General features: G+C 38.8%; 9 protein-coding genes across 9 annotated transcripts; all 9 read right to left on the reverse strand.

The window, feature by feature from the left end:
- Positions 1-520: 520 nt before the first annotated feature.
- LSM04_000413 (uncharacterized protein) lies at positions 521-1,489 on the reverse strand (the record flags this gene model as incomplete). The annotated part of the gene is made up of 1 exon (XM_067336720.1): positions 521-1,489. One exon carries the CDS (start codon positions 1,487-1,489, stop codon positions 521-523), a length of 969 nt encoding a protein of 322 aa, XP_067194677.1.
- A 1,372-nt stretch (positions 1,490-2,861) lies between these two features.
- LSM04_003167 (uncharacterized protein) lies at positions 2,862-4,568 on the reverse strand (the record flags this gene model as incomplete). The annotated part of the gene is made up of 1 exon (XM_067336731.1): positions 2,862-4,568. The coding sequence occupies one exon, from the start codon at positions 4,566-4,568 to the stop codon at positions 2,862-2,864; it is 1,707 nt and encodes a 568-aa protein (XP_067194713.1).
- A 1,876-nt stretch (positions 4,569-6,444) lies between these two features.
- On the reverse strand, positions 6,445-8,364 carry LSM04_003193 (PIN domain; the record flags this gene model as incomplete). Its single annotated transcript, XM_067336742.1, has 1 exon — positions 6,445-8,364. The coding sequence occupies one exon, from the start codon at positions 8,362-8,364 to the stop codon at positions 6,445-6,447; it is 1,920 nt and encodes a 639-aa protein (XP_067194714.1).
- A 581-nt stretch (positions 8,365-8,945) lies between these two features.
- On the reverse strand, positions 8,946-9,611 carry LSM04_005964 (PIN domain; the record flags this gene model as incomplete). Its single annotated transcript, XM_067336753.1, has 1 exon — positions 8,946-9,611. One exon carries the CDS (start codon positions 9,609-9,611, stop codon positions 8,946-8,948), a length of 666 nt encoding a protein of 221 aa, XP_067194762.1.
- Positions 9,612-9,901: 290 nt separating this feature from the next.
- Positions 9,902-10,225, reverse strand: LSM04_002504 (Glutaredoxin; the record flags this gene model as incomplete). The annotated part of the gene is made up of 1 exon (XM_067336764.1): positions 9,902-10,225. One exon carries the CDS (start codon positions 10,223-10,225, stop codon positions 9,902-9,904), a length of 324 nt encoding a protein of 107 aa, XP_067194705.1.
- Positions 10,226-10,958: 733 nt separating this feature from the next.
- LSM04_001335 (uncharacterized protein) lies at positions 10,959-12,635 on the reverse strand (the record flags this gene model as incomplete). The annotated part of the gene is made up of 1 exon (XM_067336776.1): positions 10,959-12,635. The coding sequence occupies one exon, from the start codon at positions 12,633-12,635 to the stop codon at positions 10,959-10,961; it is 1,677 nt and encodes a 558-aa protein (XP_067194690.1).
- A 519-nt stretch (positions 12,636-13,154) lies between these two features.
- On the reverse strand, positions 13,155-15,215 carry LSM04_007185 (uncharacterized protein; the record flags this gene model as incomplete). Its single annotated transcript, XM_067336787.1, has 1 exon — positions 13,155-15,215. One exon carries the CDS (start codon positions 15,213-15,215, stop codon positions 13,155-13,157), a length of 2,061 nt encoding a protein of 686 aa, XP_067194781.1.
- A 741-nt stretch (positions 15,216-15,956) lies between these two features.
- LSM04_007647 (uncharacterized protein) lies at positions 15,957-16,450 on the reverse strand (the record flags this gene model as incomplete). Its single annotated transcript, XM_067336798.1, has 2 exons — positions 15,957-16,381; positions 16,441-16,450. The coding sequence occupies 2 exons, from the start codon at positions 16,448-16,450 to the stop codon at positions 15,957-15,959; spliced, it is 435 nt and encodes a 144-aa protein (XP_067194792.1).
- A 2,106-nt stretch (positions 16,451-18,556) lies between these two features.
- Positions 18,557-24,439, reverse strand: LSM04_006997 (Serine-threonine/tyrosine-protein kinase; the record flags this gene model as incomplete). Its single annotated transcript, XM_067336809.1, has 1 exon — positions 18,557-24,439. One exon carries the CDS (start codon positions 24,437-24,439, stop codon positions 18,557-18,559), a length of 5,883 nt encoding a protein of 1,960 aa, XP_067194778.1.
- Between the last annotated feature and the right edge of the window lie 173 nt (positions 24,440-24,612).

Raw genomic sequence — 24,612 nt, forward strand, 5'->3', positions numbered from 1 at the left:
AAAACTCTCAGAGATTTGCCTTATTATTTACTCTCATGGGATTAAGAGCAATCCTATTCCCTTGATATTCTACAATAGTTCACTCCTTTCTTTCTTTTTCTCGTTCATCATACATACATGCATACATATATATATATATATATATATATATATATATATATATAGACCTGCTTTTACATATACCATACATGAAGAATTTTAGGATACTTAAATGATCCACTGCAGATCATAAAAGCATTTATATATACTAATTTCACATACTTTTCCTTTATTTCTTTCACCTCTCGATCTCTGTCTTTATTTCTTTCCTTTTTCTTATATATAAATTGCCAGTTACACTCTTCAATATCATTATCATGTAAGAGAAACGGCATTCACACACAAACACAAACACGAAAAAAAAAGAAAATAAAGAAATATAAACACCGAATTCTAAACAGACCTAAAACAAGCAAACAACAACAACAACACCAACAACAACAACGAAAAAAAAAAACGAGACTCCAATCCATTGCACACTTCACCGAAACAAATTCTTAAACCGCTCCACAAACCCACCCGGTCTAATCGTGTCACACCGCAGGAGTTTCCCCTCATTATTCCCTTTGGGATTATTCCCGCGGTCTAATGAGATCCGCCGGCGGACGGCCTCAATGCCTTTTAGCGCCTCCGGCGTCGGCGACGCCACCGGCCGCGTGTACGCCAACTGCTCCACCCACCGCTCCCGCCGGGGGTCGTGCGGCAGTCTGTACCGGACGTGATTGCCGGCCGGCCTGTAGCCGTTTGCCTTGTGGCGGATGGGCTCTACGGAGTTGGGCTGCGGCCCGCGGGCCACACGGGGCCTGCCGGTGACGGGGGATACGTTCGAATGGGCGGGCCCGGGCGTATTTACACCATTGGGGCCACTGGAAAGAGGAGAGCGGTTGTGGCGATAGTTGTTTCTGTTATTGTGGGTGTTGTTGGTATAGACATTTGGGATGCTGGTATCACTGGTGTTGTTTAGGCTATGCGTCATACGTGATTGCTGCGTTCCTGGGTGGTGTGTTCTGTTCAGTGCATTCACTGTTTGTTCGTGTTGTTGATATGGACCCACGTGTTTGGAAATCTGCGGCATCTTAATATTCGTATTATTACCAACAGCCACTCCAATCGATGTATTATGTCCATTCATATTCGGACGTATATATTGCTGTGGATGTTGTTGTTGTTGTAAAGGGGGTTTTGGTAATACCATTGGGGCGGATGTGGATAATAAAGATGGGGATTCTGTTCTCTGTGGTCCGGCATTTCTGTAGAGAGTATTCGTATCTCGTCGGGTTTTATTTCCAATAAATGCCGCTGGTGGCGCATTAGCATTAGACCATCGACTTTCATCTAATCCTCCATTGTGCTGTTGTTGATATTGTCGATAATAGTAGTGTCGCTGTTGTTGTTGTTTTTGATGCTGATAGTACTGTTGTTGTTGTTGATAGGGAGGATGTGGGAGCATTGTGAGGGGGTTAGGGGTTATGACACTATTGTTATACAATTAATGTACCTGTGTATTGAGAGTGATATAGTATATATATATACTATAGAGAACTAAAACTCTTTCTTTCTCTCTTTATTTCCCCTCCTCTCTACGTCTCCCCACTACTACTATTACTAGTACTAATACTACTAGTAATATGACTTTTACTATTCTCTATTGGAGTTATTTATTTGTCACTATTTGTTACTCTTGATATTATTATTATTATTATTATTATTATTATTATTATTATTATTATTATTATTATTATTATTATTATTTGTTATTCTTGTTATAACTCTTATAACTTCTTCTTGCGACTGCTGCTTCTACTATATACTTTTCCCCACCCGTACACACACCGCGGGCAAGGAACTATACCCACGTGTCGCAAAGCTATTAATATAGAAGAAAAAAGAAAAGGAAAAATGGTGATAACAACGATAGAAGAGCAATGAAAAAAAGAACACAAAGAAAAGTAAAAAAAGATAATGGAAAGAGGAAAAAAAAACTCCACAAAATGATAGAAATAAATAAACACATAAATAAATCAAACTGAGTGGAAGAGAGAACAACTAAAAACAAAAAAAAAGAGTGATATAAGAAAGCACAGAAAAAGGAAAAAAAACATATATATATATGTATATATACATATATATATATGTTTATATGTATATATTTCATAATACGTACTCCTTTCTTCAGTTATTTTTACCGTTTACTTATCTGAGTTACGGTACAGTGGTGGGTCTGATCCCAATGAAAACAAAAAGTAATAATAATAATAATAATAATAATAATAATAATAATAATAATAATAATAATAATAACAATGACAATAAAATAATAAAACATAATCATCGAAATTGATACGTATGAAATCGCTGAAAACCCATTTAAACAGAGACACAAACAAGGAAAAGGGAAAGGGAAAAAAGTACAAAGAAAAAAAACCGGAAAAAAAACTTTAAAACAAATGACAAAAAAAGAGAAAAACAATAATTGTAGGGGCACTATGTAAAGGAGCAAAGGAAGAAGGAAAGAAGAAAAAACGTTTTTTGACTTTTCGTTCAAAAATCCTACAAAAATAATAATCGCACGTTGAAAACACACACTTACACACATACAAACAAGGATATTTAATTATAAATGTATAACTATAAATACATGTAAAAGACACTTTCATCATTCTTTTTGTTTTTTTCTTTTCGATCTTTTGGTTATATATATAAAACAAAACGTCATTTTTTATTTTATCTAACTTTTCGCTTTTCTCTCTTTTTTTTTATTTTCTATTTCACTTCTCCCTCCCCCTCTCTCTTTCTTTCTTTCTCACCACCTGATTATTTTCTTAATACCATCCCGCTGTTCTTTCCCCATCACGAAGGAACGAAAACGCACTGGTCGATAATCCACTCATTTGACTATTGAGATTCGCCCGTCCACGTGTTTTTCGCGCCCTGGGCCCTGTGTTTAATACATGCGGAAATTCATTTGATTGTGAAAATGTCATAATGTTATCTGACACAAATGAGGAATCCCGCGATGGTTCATATTTGCTATTCGTCTCTCCATCTCTGCTGGAAGGAAGTGGGAGTTGAATGTGGTTATACACCGACCTTTCTATCCATGGTGCTTGATCACTCTGAGCTTCATGACACCTTACAGGAACTTGACGATTGGTATTATTACTAGTAAGCTGATCGAGGAGATAATCATTATTCCCTTGAAAAGACCAATCTGGAGATGACACTTGTCTAAAACTCTTCTTCACATCCAAGAACCAGTCATTTCTGCTTGTCACTGTGGTATTATCCGATAATGAGATGGGCGCCAGAGTGGGCAGTAAGAATGTTTGATGTGCGCCACCATATTCAATTTCTTCCTCTTCTTCTTCCTCTTCTTCTTCTTCTTCTTCTTCCTCTTCGTCTTCTTCTTGTTGATTATTATTATAGTGATGCCTCAGATGATATGGGCTTCCAATGTTTTCATTGTAAAAGGCATCAAACAATCCCCTGGAATGAGGTTTGTACTCACTCTGCGAATTCATCAATGTATATTCAGACTGACCTTGATAACTCCGTCCTTCTCCTTCTTCTTGTTTCACTTTAGTACCACCATCATTCATCATCTGAAAAGTGGAAATATTCTGAATATCATGCTTTGCACCATTCATATTAGAATACGGCATTAATGAAGAAACCTCACGATTTACTTTTCGGCGTGAAGATGATGCACTTAACTTTCGCTGCGTTCCATCAACTAAAGGGGAGAAAGGATATACAATTCCATTATTGTGCTGGGAATGACGGCATATAATCCCCCCCAATGTGGAATAATGAAGATCATCCATAAACTCCAATTTATGATCTCCTTGCTCTGGTGGAGAACTTGTATCAAATGCGTATTGATATACAGAGAATGAATCATTCTTTCCGTTCAATATATTCCTCTTCTTATTTTTATTCTTTTTCTCTTTATACCTATTTATTTCTTCTTCCTCCTCTTCTTCTTCATCAATGGTAATAGTATCTGTGATCAACACTGAAGAATTATCCGACAAAGCATCATTTAAATCCTCTTCACTCTCCTCAGCACTATCATCACTCTCATCGAGTGTAGTATATGTTGCATAGTACAAGGGAAATCCCTCATCGTATGGTTTACGGGGTAATTGTCGCTTCTGCTGTTCTGATTCTTGTTTTTTATCCATGTAATTCCCAATTCCAGTTACTGGTGCCTGCAGTGGGTTCATAAAAGAGGAGTTCTTATTGTTCCTATTATCATTATTACTGCCCTTGTATGTATTTCTTATTTCCTTACCGTGTGGAGGTGGGGTCGTACTTCTGAGAGCTTCTGTAAGAGTAGGGTTTGCCGTTCTTGTTTCTAATGATGATGGTGATAATAATAATTCAAACGGGTTTGCGGCATTAAGAGTTTTCTTCTGTTGGATTAACTCATCCCCTTCTGGTCTGTTGTAAACAGTCTGCGGTGTGCCTTCTGCGGTTCTACGCATTTTCTGCTTCACATTCACTTCGCCTTGATTGTGGTTTTTCATTCCTTCCTTCTGTTATCTATCTATCTATCTATATATATATAGTACACCTGTTCCCATATATATATATCCCTTATGCGTTGTTCTCCCTTTGCCCCTGCACTAAACCACTAACAGGAGAAGTGAATCTTTTTTTCCTTGTTTGTTTGATCGCAGAGCAATTGACGTAGAAAAGACTGGGAGATTGGGAGCTGTGTGTGTCCCCTGTAAATACTAGCTGAGAGAGAGAGAGAGAAAGAGAGCGAAAAGAGAGAAACTGAAAAGTGAACAACAATAGTGAATCAGATAATAAATGAATAAATAAACAAGTATATATACCGAACCACAAAAATATACACATACCCATAGGTACACAATATACACAATATACTCACCTTATTTACTCTCTTTTGTTGTATATGCTATACAACACTTGATAGTTTTTATCGTTTTCTTTTCTTATTTATTTAGATTTTCATGCTTAGACGCTTTTCAAAACGACGCCATCAAGTGCCTTCAACAAGCTGTTCTTGCTGCCAATATATTGCCTCCTACAGAAGAAAACAAACCCATAGTCTTTGATAATCTTCCCAGAGAGACTCTTAGAACTCTTTCATTTATTTTTACCCCTTTTTATCGTTTTATTTTTATTTTTCTCTTGTCCTTTCCCACCCTAACCCTAATATAGCCACCACACTCACTCAGCAAATCTTATTCTTATACACAAACACCCCATTTTCGCCTTGAACGATGTTCTGCAAAGTTGATTGAGAGGTATTGGAGTTGGGATTCCAACCTTCTCTCCTTTTTGGAATCCAGCGGGTAATATATAATAAACATATACATACATACATACATTACACAGAGTAAAGGCATTGTTTAATAAGGTATAAACCATAACACGGACAGACTCGTGGCTCTGTGGCTGATTGCGATCTTTAGATAAGATCAAACATCAGGCTTATTGGCCTTTTCCCCGGAGAGTAAATAGAAGGTACCATAAGCCCAGAGCATTTTCCCTCGAGATGGAGAAAAAAAAAATAAAAATAATAATAATAATAATAATCAGTAAGTGATACCAGAGATGGATCTACACGGAGTTATCTACAGAAGAGTAATTCAGCAGAGAAATACAGAATAAAGTGCAGTACAAGGGAGTACAAAACAAACAAACAAACAAACACAGGACATGATACGTCTCTAGTAGTATACTATTCATTGACGTAGCGGCCTGTCAGGAATGGGTTAATACATAATTAGGTAAAGAAGGCAAAGAAGTAAAGAAGCGAAAAAGATAAAACATCAAATAGGAGATGTAGATAGATGTATAGATAAACAGATAGATAGTGAGAGAGAAAGAGAGAGATAATATATATATATATATATAGAGAGAGAGAGAGAGAGGAAATAGAAAGAGGGCGATAGCAGGAGATACGTAAGAGGGGTTCCATAGGCCACTGAGAACAAAACTGAATAGGAACAGTAAAGTGTCATTGGTCTCATTTTTTATTTTAATTGTATTTTTATTTGAAGGTCCAAGACTCTTTAAATAGTACGAAACCCACTCTCACAACTCCTCCACCCAACGGAAGCCATGCCTACAGGGGAAACAAAAATGAAAAAGAAAAGCAAACAAAAGAAAAAACAAACAACAACAACAAAAAAAAAAAGAAAACTTCGACCACTTTTATATATATTCGAAGACTTTACACACTCGTAATGGAATTACTCCAAATTCAGGAGTGTGGGGAAAAAATTAGAATTCCATTGAGAATGCTTCCCTATACGGTCATTATAATGATAACATTAGTATAATTACCAAAATAACCGTTTAAACAGAATTTGTAGACAGATAACAAAAAAACAAACAAAGAAACAAAACAAAACAAAAACAGTAATACTAATTACTAGTGTGACTCACTTGTTTTTGTTTTATCTTCTGCGTGCGTGATGGTTTAGCCAGTGATGGGGTTAAATATTCCTTTACGACTTCTTCCCAACAAAGTACACTTCCAGTGAGTTCTGCCCCCGCCTTTACACGCAGAAACTTATCTTCCGTTATAAACACCACACGCCGCCGCTCGCTTTGTTCTAAATACACGGCGAATCCTAATATATAATCATCCTTCGACTCGGATCGGCGATCGTAGGGGGCCTCCACCTCACACTTGCGTTGAACGCGAATTTGGGAACCTTTACCACTATTCGCAATGATCCAATTACGTACACGTCTGGCCGCAAAACGGCGTTTCTCCGACTTTCTCTCGGTTGGGTTTTGCCCTTTAGAAGTATTCATTCCATCTAACTCGCTAATCACATCCGACGGAAGGCATACTTTACCGCAGTTTATTAACGCATTCAGTTTGTCTACTGTGGCAGTCAACAGACTGCAGGTGTCAAACACAAAGTAAATTATATCCACACTCCTCTCAGAGGGATCACTAGCACTGGCAGATTTACTGTTGCTTTTCGTACAACTCCTACCAGTACTAGGAACTACACCAGTACCACTACTATTACTATTATTATTACTATCAACGCACAAACCATTCACATTCGATTCATCCACTACTAAGTGTCGTGAATAATTTCGTGTAACAGGCAATAGTGGCTTTACTACTTGCTGTTCCTTATTTCGATGTTTCTTTCCATTGCGTTTCTCTGCAAGCCAACGTATTTCTTCTAATCGTGACGAATGCGTAGAGTCCGATGGGGCGGCACGTTGTACTAATTCCGCATCTTCTGCTACTTTACTATTTATACCACTAGAATAATAAGAAGAAACAGCGGGGGAGGAGGAAAAAGATGCACCTCCTGCTTGACTCCGCACACGTGATTGTAATCCATTTAAGTATGAGGGAGCAGAGAATAATGTCGTCTGCAACATAGACGGAGAGAATGGATTAGCTCTAACTGCAGAAATACCATGATTGCTATTATTATTACTAGTATTATTATTACTACTACTACTAGTACTAGTAGTATTAGTATTAGTAGTAGTAGGGACATAATGAACGAAACCATTGCCACTAGTCATCTTTGAGGTTTCATCCATTTTCTTTAAAACCATATTCTGAATTTCCTTCTTTACTGGATGTCGCTTTTGCCCTCTTTGATGTTCTATAATGGACCGTTTCGGATTTGAATGATCATGATCTTTTTTGGCACGATGTGCTTTGTGTGGATGAATGTTATTTCTATTTAAATAAGCATTTTCTTGGCTCCGCACTCTCGCAGGAGTGCTAGATTCCGATTCCTCTTCATTTCTCGTATCTACTACATATCCCCCGCTTTGCATTCCTATCAAAGGTGTCTCATCCCTAAAATCAAAGTTCTGTTGAGGACTGCCATTCCAGTGTATATCACCAGGAATAAAGCTTGAACCCACCATTCCTCCTGTTTCCAGTTCCTCTTCAGAAACATCACAGCACCGCAAGTTCTTTACTGGAGATATAATAATAGGATGTCTATTCTCTGACGTTACTAAATGTCGACTACTCGCATGCCCCACATTTCCTCTCGTTCCTGCTTTATGATCCAATCCATTTGATATCACATTTGAAGGATGTACGACTTCTTCATAGCGGCGGCTTTTCCCTTTGCCGATTCCATTCTCGGCGGCGGTGCGAGTTCTACGGTGTGTATTATTAGACGTTGCTTGACTGTTCACTGCCGTAGAGGCGCGTAGGGATTCCACTAATCGTGGTGAAACACGATATGGAGTTAGCGCCGTCATATCGCTTGTTGTTGTTGTTGTTGTTGTTGTTGGAGCCGCGGTGCTTGATGGTTTTCTAGAGGGTTTGCGGGACTTGGGAGGCATATTTCTATATATATATATATATATATATATATATATGTGTTTGTGTTTCTGTGTTTCTGTGGGATAACTAGGTATATTCCCTTTTTTCCTTTATTTATTTTTCTTTCCTTTAATTTTTCACTGTTCTGGGGCCTCAGCTTGTGTCTCTTCCAATGTGAGAAAGACAAGCTTTCGTTTCCGCGCAGTCCTGTTTGTACACCTTTAAATACGGATTCTATCAATACTAGTGGAATTATTCCCTTCAGAAACTACCAAGCGAAAAAAAAAAGAGAGAGGCAATAAAGAGAAAGAGAAGATAGATGTGAGAAATAAAATCGACAGTAGAAACAATATCAAGTGAACACTCCATCCAAAAGAAGAAAAAAGGCATATCAGCCCAAAAAGAAAAAAAATAACAAAAAAAACAAATGTATACAGACAAATCATGAATATCACAACGAAACACTAAAGAGGAAAACAAAAAGACACGAATCAAAAATTTAATATGAAAAAAAGCAGAAATTTATTTAAAATTGCGTTAATTATATTTACTCTTTTTTTCTCCCCCCACCCCACCGCATTATCTCACAAGTCTTCGCTTATTAAGAAAACGCGCTAATTGTTTCTACACCCTCTGCGTGTGCCTTAAGTGATAACACAACATCACCCGTGACAAGGTAAACCTTCATATTGCCCTTTCGCTTATTTTTATCATTCAATCTTTGAAAATAAGACGCACATGAAAGAATATGATCATCATTATTGCGAGCGACACAAGTTACGGATTTACAGTGCTCCTTCGATGTCTGCTTTCGCAATCCACGCGGAAAATAATCTTTATTCGCAGCCGTGGAACTCTGGGATTTTTTCATGCTATCACCTTCCGCCTTTTCAATCCATGTGAGTAATTTTCTTACCGAAACGCCTGCTTTCCCCTCATCTATATTACACAATTCTCTGTGTACTCGCTGAGGAATAATAACCAGGTGTTTCTCCGCTGCGTTTAAAATCTTCTGCCACTGAACGTGATCCGCCTCGAGAAGAGTATTTGTGTCGAGAACAAAGCAACACTGTTGTTGTTGTTCTTCTTCCTCCTCACTATAACTGTTATCATCGGTATCATCAGGATAATAGAATGATGTTGAGTCCTCAATAGAGTCCATGTAAGCGTCGATAGAGGCCACAGGGGCCCCCTGCGGTACGACATTCTCATCCTCGTAATCCGAGGCGTAGGCGCAGCTATCACTACTGCCATATAATGAACTCATTTTATGAAAGTATGGCAAAAAAAAAAAATAGGCACACTAGGAAAAGGGAGAGGGAATAAAACACACACATTACTCAACAATATACATGTATACAAAAAAAAAAACAAAGGAAAAAAAAAAAGACACCACCACCAAGATATAAACAAGGACAAATCCTGCCACTCAAAAAAACAAACAGATAACCATCAGCATCATCAGCATCTATCGTTCCAACCCTATTAAAACAACTACACACATATATATATATATATATATATATATATTGGTCCAATGTTATGTTATTCTCTTTCTCATCGCTTTTCTAGCGTGGCTGAAAGTTCCCCGCGACGATAGAGAGCAACGAGTTCATCGTATCCACCCAAGTAGCGGCCACCAAGAAACACCTGTGGGACAGTTTGTACGCCAGTACGGCCCACAACTTCGGTGAACACTTCTCTTCCATTTGGAATAATATCAATCTCAAGCGAGACGAAGCGGTGATGAGTTTCAATCAACAACATCTTTAGCTTCGTGCAGAACTGGCAGTATGTGGCGGAAATGAGTACAATGCGGTTGCGGCGTAACATCGTTTCGAGGAACTGCGGTGCCTTAGCGGGATCGAGGGCGTTATTCATGTCTATCTAACCGTATTCCAGTGTGTATATGCGTGTAATTTGTGTATTCGTGAGAAAGAGAAAGAAATAAAGATCGATAGAGTCAGTAAAATGCTTTAGTACTATTGTTACCTGACGACTTTTATTTTATCTATTTATGGTTAACCACGTGTCTTGCCCCTGCTCGGGTTTAATATTAGTTAGTGATTCCAATGCAAAGGAGATTCGTATGTATTTAAGAAGGATGAGAAGAAGAAAGAAATAATGAAAAGAAGATTTGGGATTCAATCGTGAGCAGCAAAAGAAGAAGAAGAAAGCATTAAATGAATGCAGATAAAACGATACTGTTTAGCAGCAACGAAAAAAAAAGAGAAAATAAAGCTAAAAGTGAAAATTAATCGTTGAGAATGTTGAAGAAAACAGAAACACAATATCGAATAGGCATTACCAAAAAAAAAAAAAACAGAATCCCACTGTAAGGAAAAGCAGAAACATAGTCTTTTTTTTCTTCGTTCTTTTTTTTTGTCCATCTTTTACTTTGGAAAAGAAAAAAGGAAATTATAAAATGGAAATGCAACAAAAATATACACCATCCATCCATCCACCCGTGTTCTTTTTTCTTCACTTTTCTCTACCTCATTCTCCACGTTCATCAATTTTTCGCACACACACAACATTACGTATATATATATATATACGATTTACGCTTAGTATGTATTTATAATAATTATTAATGTAATTTATTCGACTACTTTTAGAACATTTGATCTGCAGAGGAAGTAGCGGAGGAAGAATCTAGACTAAAGTCCTGCGATAACGTATTATCCACGGAGGTGAATCCCAACGCTGGGCTTTCCAACGGCATCCAACCATTAGCAGAAGGACGCTGCTGACTAGGTACCTCTGACCACAATTCTTCTTCCCTTCCTTCTTCCCTTATTGGTGTTATTTCTCTCTCTCTTCCCGTTGCTGCTGTTGCTGTTATGGTTGGTGTTGTATTCTTCTTCAGCACATCCAAAAGCGAGTCATGGTCATCGTGGTTTTTATTACTTTTTCTTCTTCTTCCTTTACTACCACTACTACTACTACTACTACTACTACTGCTGCTTCTACCATCTCGAAGACCCTTCTCAACTGCTGTGTTCTTTACCGCACGTGTAATGAATGTTTCATCATCTGTAGTAGAACTCCCTGCACTGTTGCGCAAATTCGATGATTTGTTTACTTTATGCTTCTCCACTACGTTAGTGTTCTCTTCAGCATGCGAATTGTGTTCTTTATTGTTATTCTTATTATTCTTATGCTTCTTCTCTGCACTCAGCGGTTCCTTTCCACTATGTTGCTCCTTCTCTCCCTCTTGCTGATTCCCATTTGTGTACTGTACCTGTTTCCGCTCTGTTGATGAACTGCTGCTAACCTGATTCAACGGCCGCCGGCGCCTTCGCACTTCCTTCACGGGCAAAGGCGAGTCTGCTAACGATGGGGAGTGTGGCTCCTGTGTTGGTGGTGGTCGCGATAGTGTTTTTCCCTCATCTTTCGCTTTTTCTTTTTCTTTTTTTTCTTCTTCTTCTTGTTGTTTTTGTTCGCTCTGCTCCAACGGCTGCTGGGAATCTGTGGGACTATCCGTGAGAGGCGTGTCAAGGGACACCCGCTGCACGCCTTCCTCAGACAACACCTTCTCCGTTATATTTCTCTCTTCTTCTTTTTCTTCTTCCTTTTCATTTTCTTCTTCTCTTACTGTTGTGGTTGTTTTCTCATTTCCACTTCGTGATCTCAACGGCACACTCCTGTTTTCCCCACGATCTGCTCCCACCTCCTTCATCTTCTCCGCCCACTGCCGCCGCTTCTCACGTTTCTTTTTCCTCCGTTTCTCCTCCGCACTCAACGGATATTCCTCTTCTTCCTCTTTTTCTCCTTCCTGTTCTTTTATTTGTTTTTCTTCTTCTTCCCCTTCTTCTTCTCGTGTGTTCCTCTTACGTTTCTTCTTCTCTCGTGTGTTGAGTGAAATTCCCACTCCCACATGAATGTCACTTCGCCGCACAACTTCATAGCGACCGCCCCCCTCCACTGCGAAACAGCCAAGCGGGAGACCCGCGTGATCGCACAACTGCAGTTTACGCCGCTGTGAGACAAACCCATCGATGGGATTGCTGTTGCCGTTAACACCATCGCTATCATTAACATTAGTATGCTTCTTCTTATTATTATTAATCTCGTTTTTATCGGCATCATATTGACTGCCATTAATTACGCTATCATTTTCATCATAAGTATCATAGACATCTGCACCTTCCGTGGGTGGGACGTGTCTGACAAGAAGAAAGTCTGTACTCCCCAGCAGGGCTGCGAGATTCACTACACCTGTTGACACCGCTGGTTGTCCACTAAATGTAATGTGAATGAGTGGCGGTGGTGGGAGATTTAACTGCATTTTCTTTTATTCCCCGTATTTTTTTTAAATCCTTTTTTTCCCTTTCTTCTGCAAAAAATACAGTACAGGAGTAGTAAGATGAATTAGAACAGGAGTGATCGTAACAGGTAAAGGATATCGTGGGGCTAATATATATATTTAAGTATACTTTAATCGATGTCTAGAAGTATATATTTCCTCTCAATTGAGTTACTCCTAATGTATAACCTGCATTCGAAATACAAAGAAAACGGAATACCGGTATACAAAAGCAAGCAAGAAAATCAAAAAAGAAAAAAAAAAAAAACAAGGCACTTGTACATTGTACGTCGTGCAATAGCAACACGCCACTGCAGATCACCATAGCTCTTATTATTCCAATAAATGAAATTACACACACACATGCACACACAAAAGAAAGAAATGTCAAAGGCATACACATAAAAAACATAACCTCAACGGAACACACTAGAGCAATTGAGGATTAAATAAAACAATCACAAACCAATAAAAACAACAACACCACAAAAAAAAAAAAACTCATTCTTCTACCAACGGAGATTCTTCTTCACCACATCGCGCCATTTCCTCCTCCCGCAGTAGCTGTCGACTCCTACAACAACCAAATGCCGTCAACAGACAACTCCACCACGAATAACTTCTTCGAGCCTCATATTCACCATCACAGTTAAGTTCATCCGGATCAACACCGACAGGAATACCATGTGCCAACGGTCGTGGTGTTCTATCACCAGACGCTAACGCAGGATGAAGGGGAGGGCGAGAGGCACCTACATCAGCAGCAGCTGATACATTCTGCGATTCCGCACCAACTCGAGAATCATCTTGTATTTGAACAGATTCAACAACGGCACAACAATTCATATCTCGTTCAGACTCATGAAGAGAAACAAGATTTATTGAACTTGCAGCTGCACCACCTGCAAAAACATCGAATAGGTTTCCCTTGCCTTCGACAGAAGATAATTCCTCTAAAATCAAAGAGTCATCACGTCCAATCACCACCTCCGCTACACTAGTTTCATCAACCAAAGAACGACGCGAGGGCCACTCAGCGACTGTATTATCCTCACGAATAAAACCAACAATTTCATTAAGACCAGCATCTCCCTTAATACCACTAGCAGGAGATACGGCAGTTACAGCACTCAATACCGCACTGCGGTGGGAGTCTTCTTCCTCAGCAATGACAGCACGCTCCCGCTGCTCGTCTGCACTGAGGGCCAGTTCACTCTCAAGCAGGTGCTCCTCCTGTTTTCCAGCACTCAATACCGCACTGCGGTGGGAGTCTTTTTCCTGAAGAGAATTATCTTCAATATTGATAACAATTTCTTGTTCCTGACTTCCAGTTTCATGATGTTCTTTTGTAGTGAAGGTGTCCTCTTGCGTTCTGAAAGCGGCCTTTGCTGAATGCTCTTGTGCGTTTTGAACTTGTTTTTGTTTTTTTCGAATGACTTGTTGCCGGAAATCTTCTAGTGTTGTAACATGTGTTGCTTCTTCAGTTTTAGGTGGTGAAGTTTGCGTTTCGTATTGTGATGTATTAGTTTGAGTTGTTGTTGCACTTGGTTGTTCGTTCATGCTGTTAAGGGGAAATGTAGAATCGGGTTCTACTGACGCATTAGTTGTTTGTTGTTGTTGTTGTTGTTGTTGTTGTTGTGGCTGGTCAGCGTTGGATAACTGTTGGATATTACTTCTACTGGCTACACCACTTCCTGAAGAAGGTGATGGCTGTGCTTCTGGATTTATCTTAGGTACAGACTTATGAAGTCGTGCGTGTTGTTCAGCGTAGAAGCGTGCAACGAGTTCTTCTTCTTCATCTGCGCTTTGATCTGATCTTGTACTTTTTGGTGGTGTGGGGACATCGCGTTTATTTCTTGTTGATGCGCCGATCATGTGTTGTCTTGTACCATGCGTTTTCTGCCTCTGTTCCTGCCGGTTATGTTGATCTATGTTTAGATCCGCACCGCCATCGTACTTTTCACGATGCACAAATTCCCACTCCCACCCCACCGCACTACTCCCCATACCCGCTGTCCCTGATCTGCCGCTTAGTGGGGTCATATGACTAGCATGCCGCATGTGTTTTTCTAATTGTTGTTTTGTGAGAGTCGTGTGGCTTGTGTTACTACGGTTGAAGGAGTTTTGCATCATACCTCTTCGCATTGCCGTGGATGTGGATATAGCCGTCGCCGCAGACGGCGTATCACTAGCGGCGTCATTTATAACTTGACTCGATGGGGTTCTCATCGTTCGTTCTTCCTTTGGTACATATATTACACGATCATCACGGTGAAAACTCTGCGGCCGTGATTTGGACCATTCTTGAATCGGTTTACGCTCCTGTTTTGGCCGACGCCACGAAACACGTGAGGAGCTCGCAGAAATCGACGCTGTTTCACTTGGACAGTCACACATGACTCGTCGTGATCGTGTGGCCTGACTGCGTTGTGTGGTCGTCTCACTAGAGACGCTCTCATCCATGTGCATAGATGTATGGCCAGCCCCTAATCGCTGTCGGGACTCGTGTGTTCTGGGTTCTACTGTACGCTGCTGCTGCTGCCGTTGTTCCTCACGCTGCATACGATGTTCAGTCATGTTTCCTTACTCTTTTTCAGATTTATTATGAATTAATTTTTTATTTTGTTCGTGTGTTGAAAGGTGTTAAACGGGGGAAAGAGAGAAGGAGGAAAAAATTCAACGTAATAATATGAAACACGCATAAGCAGAATATTGCATGACATTTTTTTTTTTGTTCCAAAAGCCCCAAAGGATGTAAATAAGTTTAATAATAATAATAATAATAATAATAATAATAATAATAATAATAATAATATTGTCGATCGCAATAAAATTTGTCGGTGCTGCAAGATTGTGTAAACGTAATAAAAAATAGTCAGAGAAAGCATCTCACGAAGCAAGCAATTAGGGATTATTCAAAGGAAAAAAGCAATACTACTTTAGCATGAATGGAAACCTCAAAAAAAAAGCATATGGATTGCCTTGGTGTTATTAAAAAGCCATATATATATATATATACAGTCACACAAATAAAAATAGAGAGAGAGAGAGAGAAGGAGTGATTACAAAAAAAAAAGAGGGAATCCAAATCCCATGTTTTTTTTCTTGACACTATCAATACTTTTTCTTATTTACTTTTTTCTTTTCCTCGTTTTCTTTTTTTTTAGTTTTATCAAGCGGCTTCACTACCAGCACCAACACAATCGGGAGAATGTTTCAACTAGTATCATTGTACTTTGGCCCTACGCACAAACTCCACATATCGCCGCCGCACTTCGTTCTCCTCAAATGGACGTGGAATGGCTATCCACTTTGGGTGCTCTTTAAACAATCGCAGTGCCTCTGTGTATTGTGTGTGATCCAGTGTAAATCGATGCGAAATTCCGGCAGGCAAAAGAAGAGAATCCCCCACTTTAACATATATTCGCGCCCACGCCTCATTAGCATCTCGCACATCAAAGTAATCCGCCCACGTAATATGAGTCGCACCTCATCATCTTTTATTTGTTCAGTAAAGAAGCTTTGAAGTTGTTTGGCAAACGCCGCAGGGCCTTCCGGGTGTTTTTCAGGGGATATACACACAATATCATGACCAGCATAACCGAGTTCCTGCTTTAGTGCGGCAATCTCTGCATCTAATTTATCAGGATTGTTAAATAATACTTCGGATGGATCCAGACGGCGGTATAATACACCCAATGCGGTTAACGCCTCAGTGTTTACCGGTACTTTGGTGTACGTTTATTAGGGGCTTGCGGATCTGTGATCTCATCCGGCATGAGCCAACACTCTGACATGAGTAATATATATATATATATATATATATATATATATATATATATATATATATATATAATGTTGTTATTATTATAAAGGTACTTTTTTTTTCGTGTTCTTCGTATGTGTTTCTCTTCAGAACCTTTTACAGTCCTGAAGGTATATGTCTATTATTACTATTATTTTATTTCAGTTTGAACTGTAAAATAAATAAATATCTCTCTTTCTCACACGTGTAAATGAGGGAGGCATATACAGAGAGCGGCTGTAAGGGATCTGTCCAGTTGTACAACAGGAACAGTAATAAATAGCTACACGAGTAAGAGTACTATTTCAACAGGGAACTTCACAGTGATGAAACGAGTCACAGTAAATAAAGAGAAAAAAAAAGAAATTATAAAATATAAAGAGGAAGAAAAAGAACATTACATATAAAAAACACACAGAGACACATGTACTCTTTTTCTCTTCCATCTCTTTCTTTCATATTTCAACATTTGATTAGGCGTGTGCCTTGGAAGAAGTACATTTATATATTTCATCACATACGACATGAACCGCAGCGAAATTAAAGTAAGTAAATCAGAGAAAAAAAATTACAGAAGCAAACTGACAATCATCCGAACTAGGAACAAAATGAAAAGATCAAATAAGAAGGATAAATATAAATAAGCTAAACAACATCACATACAAATAGCCAAAGATCTGTATAAAGGGAAAATAAGAAAATGAAAAGAACATAAAACAACGAAAAAAAGTAGTAATAATAATATATGGACCTATACTTGTGGGCGCACATAGGCGTAAAAGAAGCTGACTTGTATCATCATCATTATATACTTTATACTGTAGTATATATATGTATATATATATATACTACAGTATGTGTATTCCCCGTATGAGTAGCAGATAATGATAACAAGAACAGTCACCAGAAGCGAAGAAAACTATTCAAACGCAAAGAAGAAACACACACATATATATATATATATATATATAGACAGAGAGGGGGAAAACAAAAAATCCATTCAAAAACAGGGATAAAAAGAATTCCTTCTAGTTTCGTGTTTGTTATCTTTACCTTCCCTTCCATCAGATCCCTCGGACGACTATTATCTTCTATTCTCTTCTTTCTTTCCTTCCAACAGATACACATTTCAAATGAATTGCCCAGAAAAACAACAACAACAACAACAACAACAACAAAATGTACCCTTTTATTTCTGAAGAAAAAGAAAGAACTACCAAAACAAACAAAGAAAGAAAGAAAAAAAAGAGACATATAAGAGACTCTTAACCTTTGTTATTAAACGGTGTTATGTAACCCACGAGAATCAGTGCATAATTATTATTCACACCTCCGCTTCCCTCATGGACACATGTACACACGTATACAGAGAGAGAAATAGATGGATAAATAGACAGAAAACACTGAAGTTCAAAAAAGAGAGAAAGTACAGCAGAGCGCAATAATAATAATAATAATAATAATAAAGAAACGAAGAAAAAACCATAAACTAAGAGGACCGCTAGTACTGAAGAGAGAAAATGGAAAAAACTAAAAACAAAACAAAAAAAAAAAAGAATGATCGTTATACTCCACATACCTTTTTTTTAATGTGAGTTTGCGTATTTGTGTGTTTGCCATCGTAACAAGAAAGAGAGATTGACACAACTGAAATAATGTTGGTCGTCAGCAAAACAGGCCTACACACCTTGCAAGAGACAGCTCCAGACATCTGCTCATAAATAGCAGCATAAAGAGGAAAATATAACAAAAGAAAAAAAAAAAGAATTGAAAAAGAAGGGGGCCAAGAGTATACAAATAATAGGAAGAATAGACTTCAAAAAGAAAAAAAGACACAAAGCAATTATCCTTTTTGTTTTTTTTTGTGTTATTCCCTTATTTACTGTTGTCTTTTCACTTTCATATACAAGCATCACACTACTATCCACTTTTGGGACACTCACTCATTGATGGATAAGTATATACATAAATCAATATATATATATATATATATATATATATATATATGTATATACCACAGAATCATAGGCGCACAATACATACTCTCCGCTATCCCTTTTTTACTTTCGCTCTCTCACTTTCTCTTTCTTGGATTATCTCATATCGAATTGATAGAAAGATCCAGTGTATCTTCCTTCCATATCGTCGAATCTCCCCCCTGAGAGGCCTCCGCCATTGTCTCATCCGTCTCCACCGGACAAACCTCCTCCACCGCACGGAGAACCATTTCCATCCACTCCACATCCCACGTAACCGGGTGATCCAGTACTTCCCGAGCCGTCATACGCTTCTGTGGATCACGGTGAAATAATCGCTCCAGCAACTCCACAAAACTCTCCGGCAACTCCGCCTTTTCAGATCCCACAAACTTTGTGCTCGTCGTGCTAATAAAAGTTACAGCTCGTGTGGAGTGACAGCTGGTACTGCTGAAAAGACGTGGATCGTCCATCTCTTCTTCAGTGGAAAGTGTGGTCTTTTCCTTAGGTGACTGTGAAGTTAGTCGACGACGTGGGGCGGCGGGTTCACGACGTCCACTCGAACTCTCATTAAACGCATCTCTCATGGCCCCAAGTATCATTCGCGCGGTGCTATCCCCAAAGTGATGCTGCAGTGTCCCACTCTTATGATTAGAGACTGTAATAGGAAGACTACCTGTAACGGGAATAGAGTTATACAATTCCACTAATGCGGGAAAGTGAAGTCCCTGCAGGTGTCCAAGGCGGAGTCCAATCACTTCGGCTAATAAACAACCAAAAGACCACATATCACACGGTCGCCCATACGGTTCACCGAGTAAAACTTCAGGAGACATGTATGCTAAGGTACCTTTCATGTTTATAAGGGGTTTAGTGGCTCGTTCTTCAGCAGCACTACCAAAATCACCAATTTTAGCTACGCCATTTACAAAAAGAATATTACAAGGTTTTATATCACGATGTACAATACCTTGGGAATGAATATACTCAATTCCACTTGCCACATCATGAAGAAGAAGAACTATTTCACGTGCAGTAAGTTGATCATTTCCTCTAACAGTACTATCAGAATCTAAAATTCCTGTACTTGGACTACTAGTAACGGATGAAACTGAAAATGGTGGTGTTGATGGTAATTGAGGTAAAGGAGGTTGCTGATTTACTAATTCTCGTTTTCTTCCACTACTGTTATGTATTGCTCCATGACTTTGTAGTCGTTGACTTAATGTTCCATCACATAATTCCATAAAAATGCAGTAAGAATTTTCCTCCATAGAAGAATGAGAGAAACTTACTACATTAGGATGATCTAATTGACTTAATATCAAGACTTCACGGTTAAGTTGCTCAAGAATACGATTACTAGCACCACTTAAAAACATTCGTTTCATAGCTAAACGTCCACGGGAGACAACCAAGTATACTTCATACACATCACCAAATGCACCAGTACCAATATGACGAACAATTTGATAACTTTTTCTCCAACGAATTTGTACCATTTCATATCGAAGTCGATGTTGACGAATATAGAGACTTACATTTTGACCAATTGAAGGATCTACAAAGATTTCTGAAATATCTCGTAAACGCAAAACTGCCTCATCAGGAGTTCCAGGAGGTAGAGGTAGGCTATAAGAGTTTTCTTTTAACAAATATAAAATAGTTGTTTGTTTTCCTACATCTACTCCAATAAGATCACGAATATCTGGAGTTACCAATTTTTCATTCCATTCTATAAACACTACATCAAAGACATGAAGTCCAATAAGTAAATAACGTTTCATTACAGCTGGTTCCGATACAACAGTAGCTGAATGTCCCTTAGACCATAGGTGTTGCACAACATCTGGTCGTTGTTCCTTTAAATACAGCAAAATGTGAAGATACTGTTTACCATAATTGGTCACATTACCTCCAAAAGGACTCGTACATGATATACTCGTTCCCATAGGATCACTACTACTTCTAGCCCTACTTCTACCAAATATATTATCCACTCGTACTGGACCTGAACCCGATTGCCAATCTGGAATTCCAGGTTGCGTTGAATGCGAGCTGGAAATAGATTCTCTTCTAATACCTGTTCTTGGTGTTTTTGTTATTGGGGTTGTTATTGGTGGTGTTACTGCTGTAGAAGGAAAACTAGACGCATCACCACTTCTTGCTCGAGTAGGATTCAAAACGAAAGGTAAACCACATGTACTATCGGCTGAAGATGCTGCTATTTCTTCTACTTGTTGTCCACTAGGGCCATGAAAAAAGCAAGCGTTGTTGCTACTTTCTAGACCCATAGCTTCTGATTTTCCAAAAATTTGCTCAGTTCTTCCACTTTCTTCTAATTTTTGTGAAGGTAAAGATTTGGCTTTACGAATGGCTTCTGAAAAGGCTTCTTCAGCTGCAGCGTATTGATCTAAATGAATCATTTCTCCTTTCGTACTCTCTAGAGCTTCTTCTGTAAGGGCGTTTGTAGCAGCTACACCAAGTAGAGAGAGCCCTTTTACAGTGGATAATTGAAGTGATCCAACACCTTCCATAAGTTCCAGACGTTCATGTGTGGTGTAAGGAAATCGAAGTACACACCCATTTGGAATAAAATAAATAGAAGCTTCACAGACTTGTAAATAGTCTATAAGAGTGGGTGAAAGGAGAGTGCCTATACTTGTATCGGGTGAACTGAATCCTTTTCCCAAATTCTCACTTGCACTTGCAGTAGCATCACGTGAGGAGGATGAGGCTACATCATCATTTACATTAGTGGAATTGGTTTGTAATCCACAAGGTCCTTCTCCTCGTATTTCAAGAATGAGAAACATATTTTCCACGTCAATATTACACTTTACACGTTTATAACGTTTTAATATTCGTTGAACAAATATCATAAGTGCAACAAAGTTAAAAAGGAATTTATCTGGTACATGTGGAGAAACCGCTACCTCTTGTACAGCTGCTAAACTTTCTAATTTTTGACGTATTTGATGTGCTGTTACACTATCAACGGAGTGACCTCGCTCGACTGAGATAAATGCCGCATTCCCCTTTACCGTAGAACGTCGCTTTGAACGTCTGTGACCGAATAAAGCTGTTTTAGTTCCACGATTACGTTGAGTTGCGAGACTAGCACGTGATGAGGTATCATCGGTATCACGTTCCACGTTAAATAACATAGGGAGAGATATTGGATTATTTGATCTAGGCTCTGTCGTTGAGGCTTGTTTCTGCGATGTAAACGATGATTCACCGACAAGTGTTGAAGAAGCATGTATTGGATGTGATTTGGCACTTTCATAAACAGAAACTGTACGACTAACAGGACGAGGCATACCTTCCATTTCATTGGTGTTTTGACGAAGAAAAAGTAACACTAAATAAGACTTTTCAGCAGAATGGGGCGTACACGGTTGTTCCACATTACAGAAAGAAGATGGTAAGGTGACGTTATTAATACTCATTGCATATACATCCAAGTATGTTTCTTCATGCATAAGGAAAACCGTAATAATTTCCTCCACACCACTTTCAAAAAGAGACTTTGGTTCCGTAATCTCTTCTAAACGATTTCTTTTTTCCTGTTCTCTTTGTTGTTGTTGTTGTTGTTGCTGTTCTGCTTGCTGTTGCTGTTGTCGTTGTTGTCTCTGCTGTTGCTTTGACGGCGGTACTGGAACAAGAAATAACCGGCCTTGCTGTTGTTCTTGTTGTTGATGTCTCTGGTGTGTCTTTGGTAGTGCTGGTAAAGTAGAAGTTCTCTGACTTGTTCCTCCACCACTACCACCAGATCGCTTTTTCGTAGATAAATGCCCAGCCGTACGATAGAGCCCCAATACATTTCGTACATCTTTCCCAGCCACATCTGAGAGCCAACTGTAGTGCAGTAATTCCAGCGCCGCGAGATTGCAATAGGCGACGGGAAATGTCGGTGATTGACTGCAGAGGGATTTGTGTTCTTTGCGTGTATTCGTGGGGTGTTGAATGTACTCCACCACCATCACTGGACACACACAGTCCTTTAGATTCTCGGCAATATATCGACAAATCTTCGCGGATCGATCCACGTGATTATTATTATTATTATTATTATTATTATTATTATTATTATTATTATTATTATTATTATTATTATTGGTATTCGTAGTAGTAGTAGTAGTAGACGACTGTGAAGCTTCCGCATTTTTATCACCCCCGCCGGAGGGAACATCACGGAATCGCGCGGGTTTCTCCCGCTCCGCCTCCGCCACGGATGGGGTATAAAGAGGCGTTTCTGTCAAGTTTGCGCCTTTCCACGCATATTTGCTTCTCTCTGTGGGCGGTACTTCTCTGTGGTCCTGGACGGCTAGAGGAAAGTGTGTTATGGCGTGTGTGGGGCTTTCTTGAGAAGTTGGAATGATAAGAGGAAGCAAACTATCTGTACGAACTATACTAGTAGTGTCACTATTCGTATTACTATTGGTGTTAGTAGTATTCGAACTCCCAATACCTTCAGCTGATGGAAATAAGCATTCACTTTCCATCCTTCTTCTTTTCTCTTCTTCTTCTTTTTCGGTGTGTGGGGCATGCAGTATTGGGAATGAAAGTAGATCGCCCACCATTTCATAATGGCGAGTTCCACAAAATGTCGTAGACAGTCGGGTTTGTGGATGGAGAAATACCGCAGCATCTGTGAAGAGATCTCGCAGAATGGCAAAACTGGCGAGATCAGAGATCCGCTCAAGCAGTTTCGTACGAAGAAGGAGTATTCCCACTCCAATTAGTAACACAAATAGTACAAGGCTAATAAGGAAACGGATCATACTCCAATGAGCTGAAGTAAAACTAAGAACATATCGACTATTACTAGTACTACTAATAATACTACTAATAATAGTACTAGTACTACTTGTGGTGTTATTAATTTGGGTACTCTGGAAATCGCAAGAAAGTGAACTGTCAAGCGTGTCATATTCCAGTGTAACTAAAACCGTCACTAGTAATATCATTACACTATACAGGACCATTGTTATCCACTTTATAGTTCTAATAGAGAAAACACTATTACCAAAACGTAACCACTTAAACATCATTCTACTTAATCGATTTGTACGGCAGACATTATCATGATCATGATCAACATCATCGACATCCTTATTCTCATTACTACTATCACCACTAGTACTTTTTTTATTGTGATAGTGATAATGACAATTATTAAAATAATTTGCATCATTAACTTTATGAGCATCATTACTATTGCCATCAACATCACAGGAACTGTGCCTATGAGGTGAGGTACAGTAGTATGGATTTACATCTACTTTATTACTATCCGAATGGGGATAAAGCACAAGTGGCTCTACCGCAAGCAGTGTGGTATGATCACTACTACACCAATTAGACATCACCTCTTTTATGTTTGAAATGATATTCTCTATTCGTGCCATCATATCCAATCGAATCACTGTAAAACTATTACTACTATTACACAAATGCGTAAACTCCTCCCATTGGTACAATATATCGCCTAATTGATACCGCAATTGCACCATCGTACCTTCATCATCTTTTCCTCCTTCTGCTTTTCCGCTGCTTCTCTCAACTAATTCCATAATGATATAAGAAACGTGTTCCATCGCCCAATTCACTCGACACATAAAAAACAAAAATGTCCACAGAACGGCCGCTGGCGCTACAGTGGCGGCCCACGGCGGCTCTACAAGAAGAAAAGAAGAGGAATCAGCGGAAACAGAAATCCCACCATTATTACTGATATTGCTATTATTACTATTGGAATGTGTGGGTTCTAACAATGCCATTAAGAGACGTAATAACTGCACATCATACAACAAAGCGATGAGGCAATCAGTTTTCTTTTCATCTCGCCACGGTGTTGTGAAGATGGGCACTCGGCGGCATGTGGGGGCATTATTATCATCATTATCACTAATAATATTATTATCACTATTATTAATAATATTGTTGTTATTATTATTGTTGGTGTTGTTGTTGTTATTCTCTACAGACGGCGAGGCCATTTTCGTTGTGGTTCCACACGAAAAACCGCTACAAAGTGCAGAAAATGAAAAAAAGCAATACTACTACTACTACTACTACCAATAATAATAATAATAATAATAATAATAATAATAATAATAATAATAATAATAATAATAATAATAATAATAATAATAGTAATAATAATAATAGT

Source organism: Trypanosoma melophagium (assembly GCF_022059095.1).
Source record: "Trypanosoma melophagium isolate St. Kilda chromosome Unknown ctg10segment3, whole genome shotgun sequence".
Classification (NCBI taxonomy): Eukaryota; Euglenozoa; class Kinetoplastea; order Trypanosomatida; family Trypanosomatidae; genus Trypanosoma; species Trypanosoma melophagium.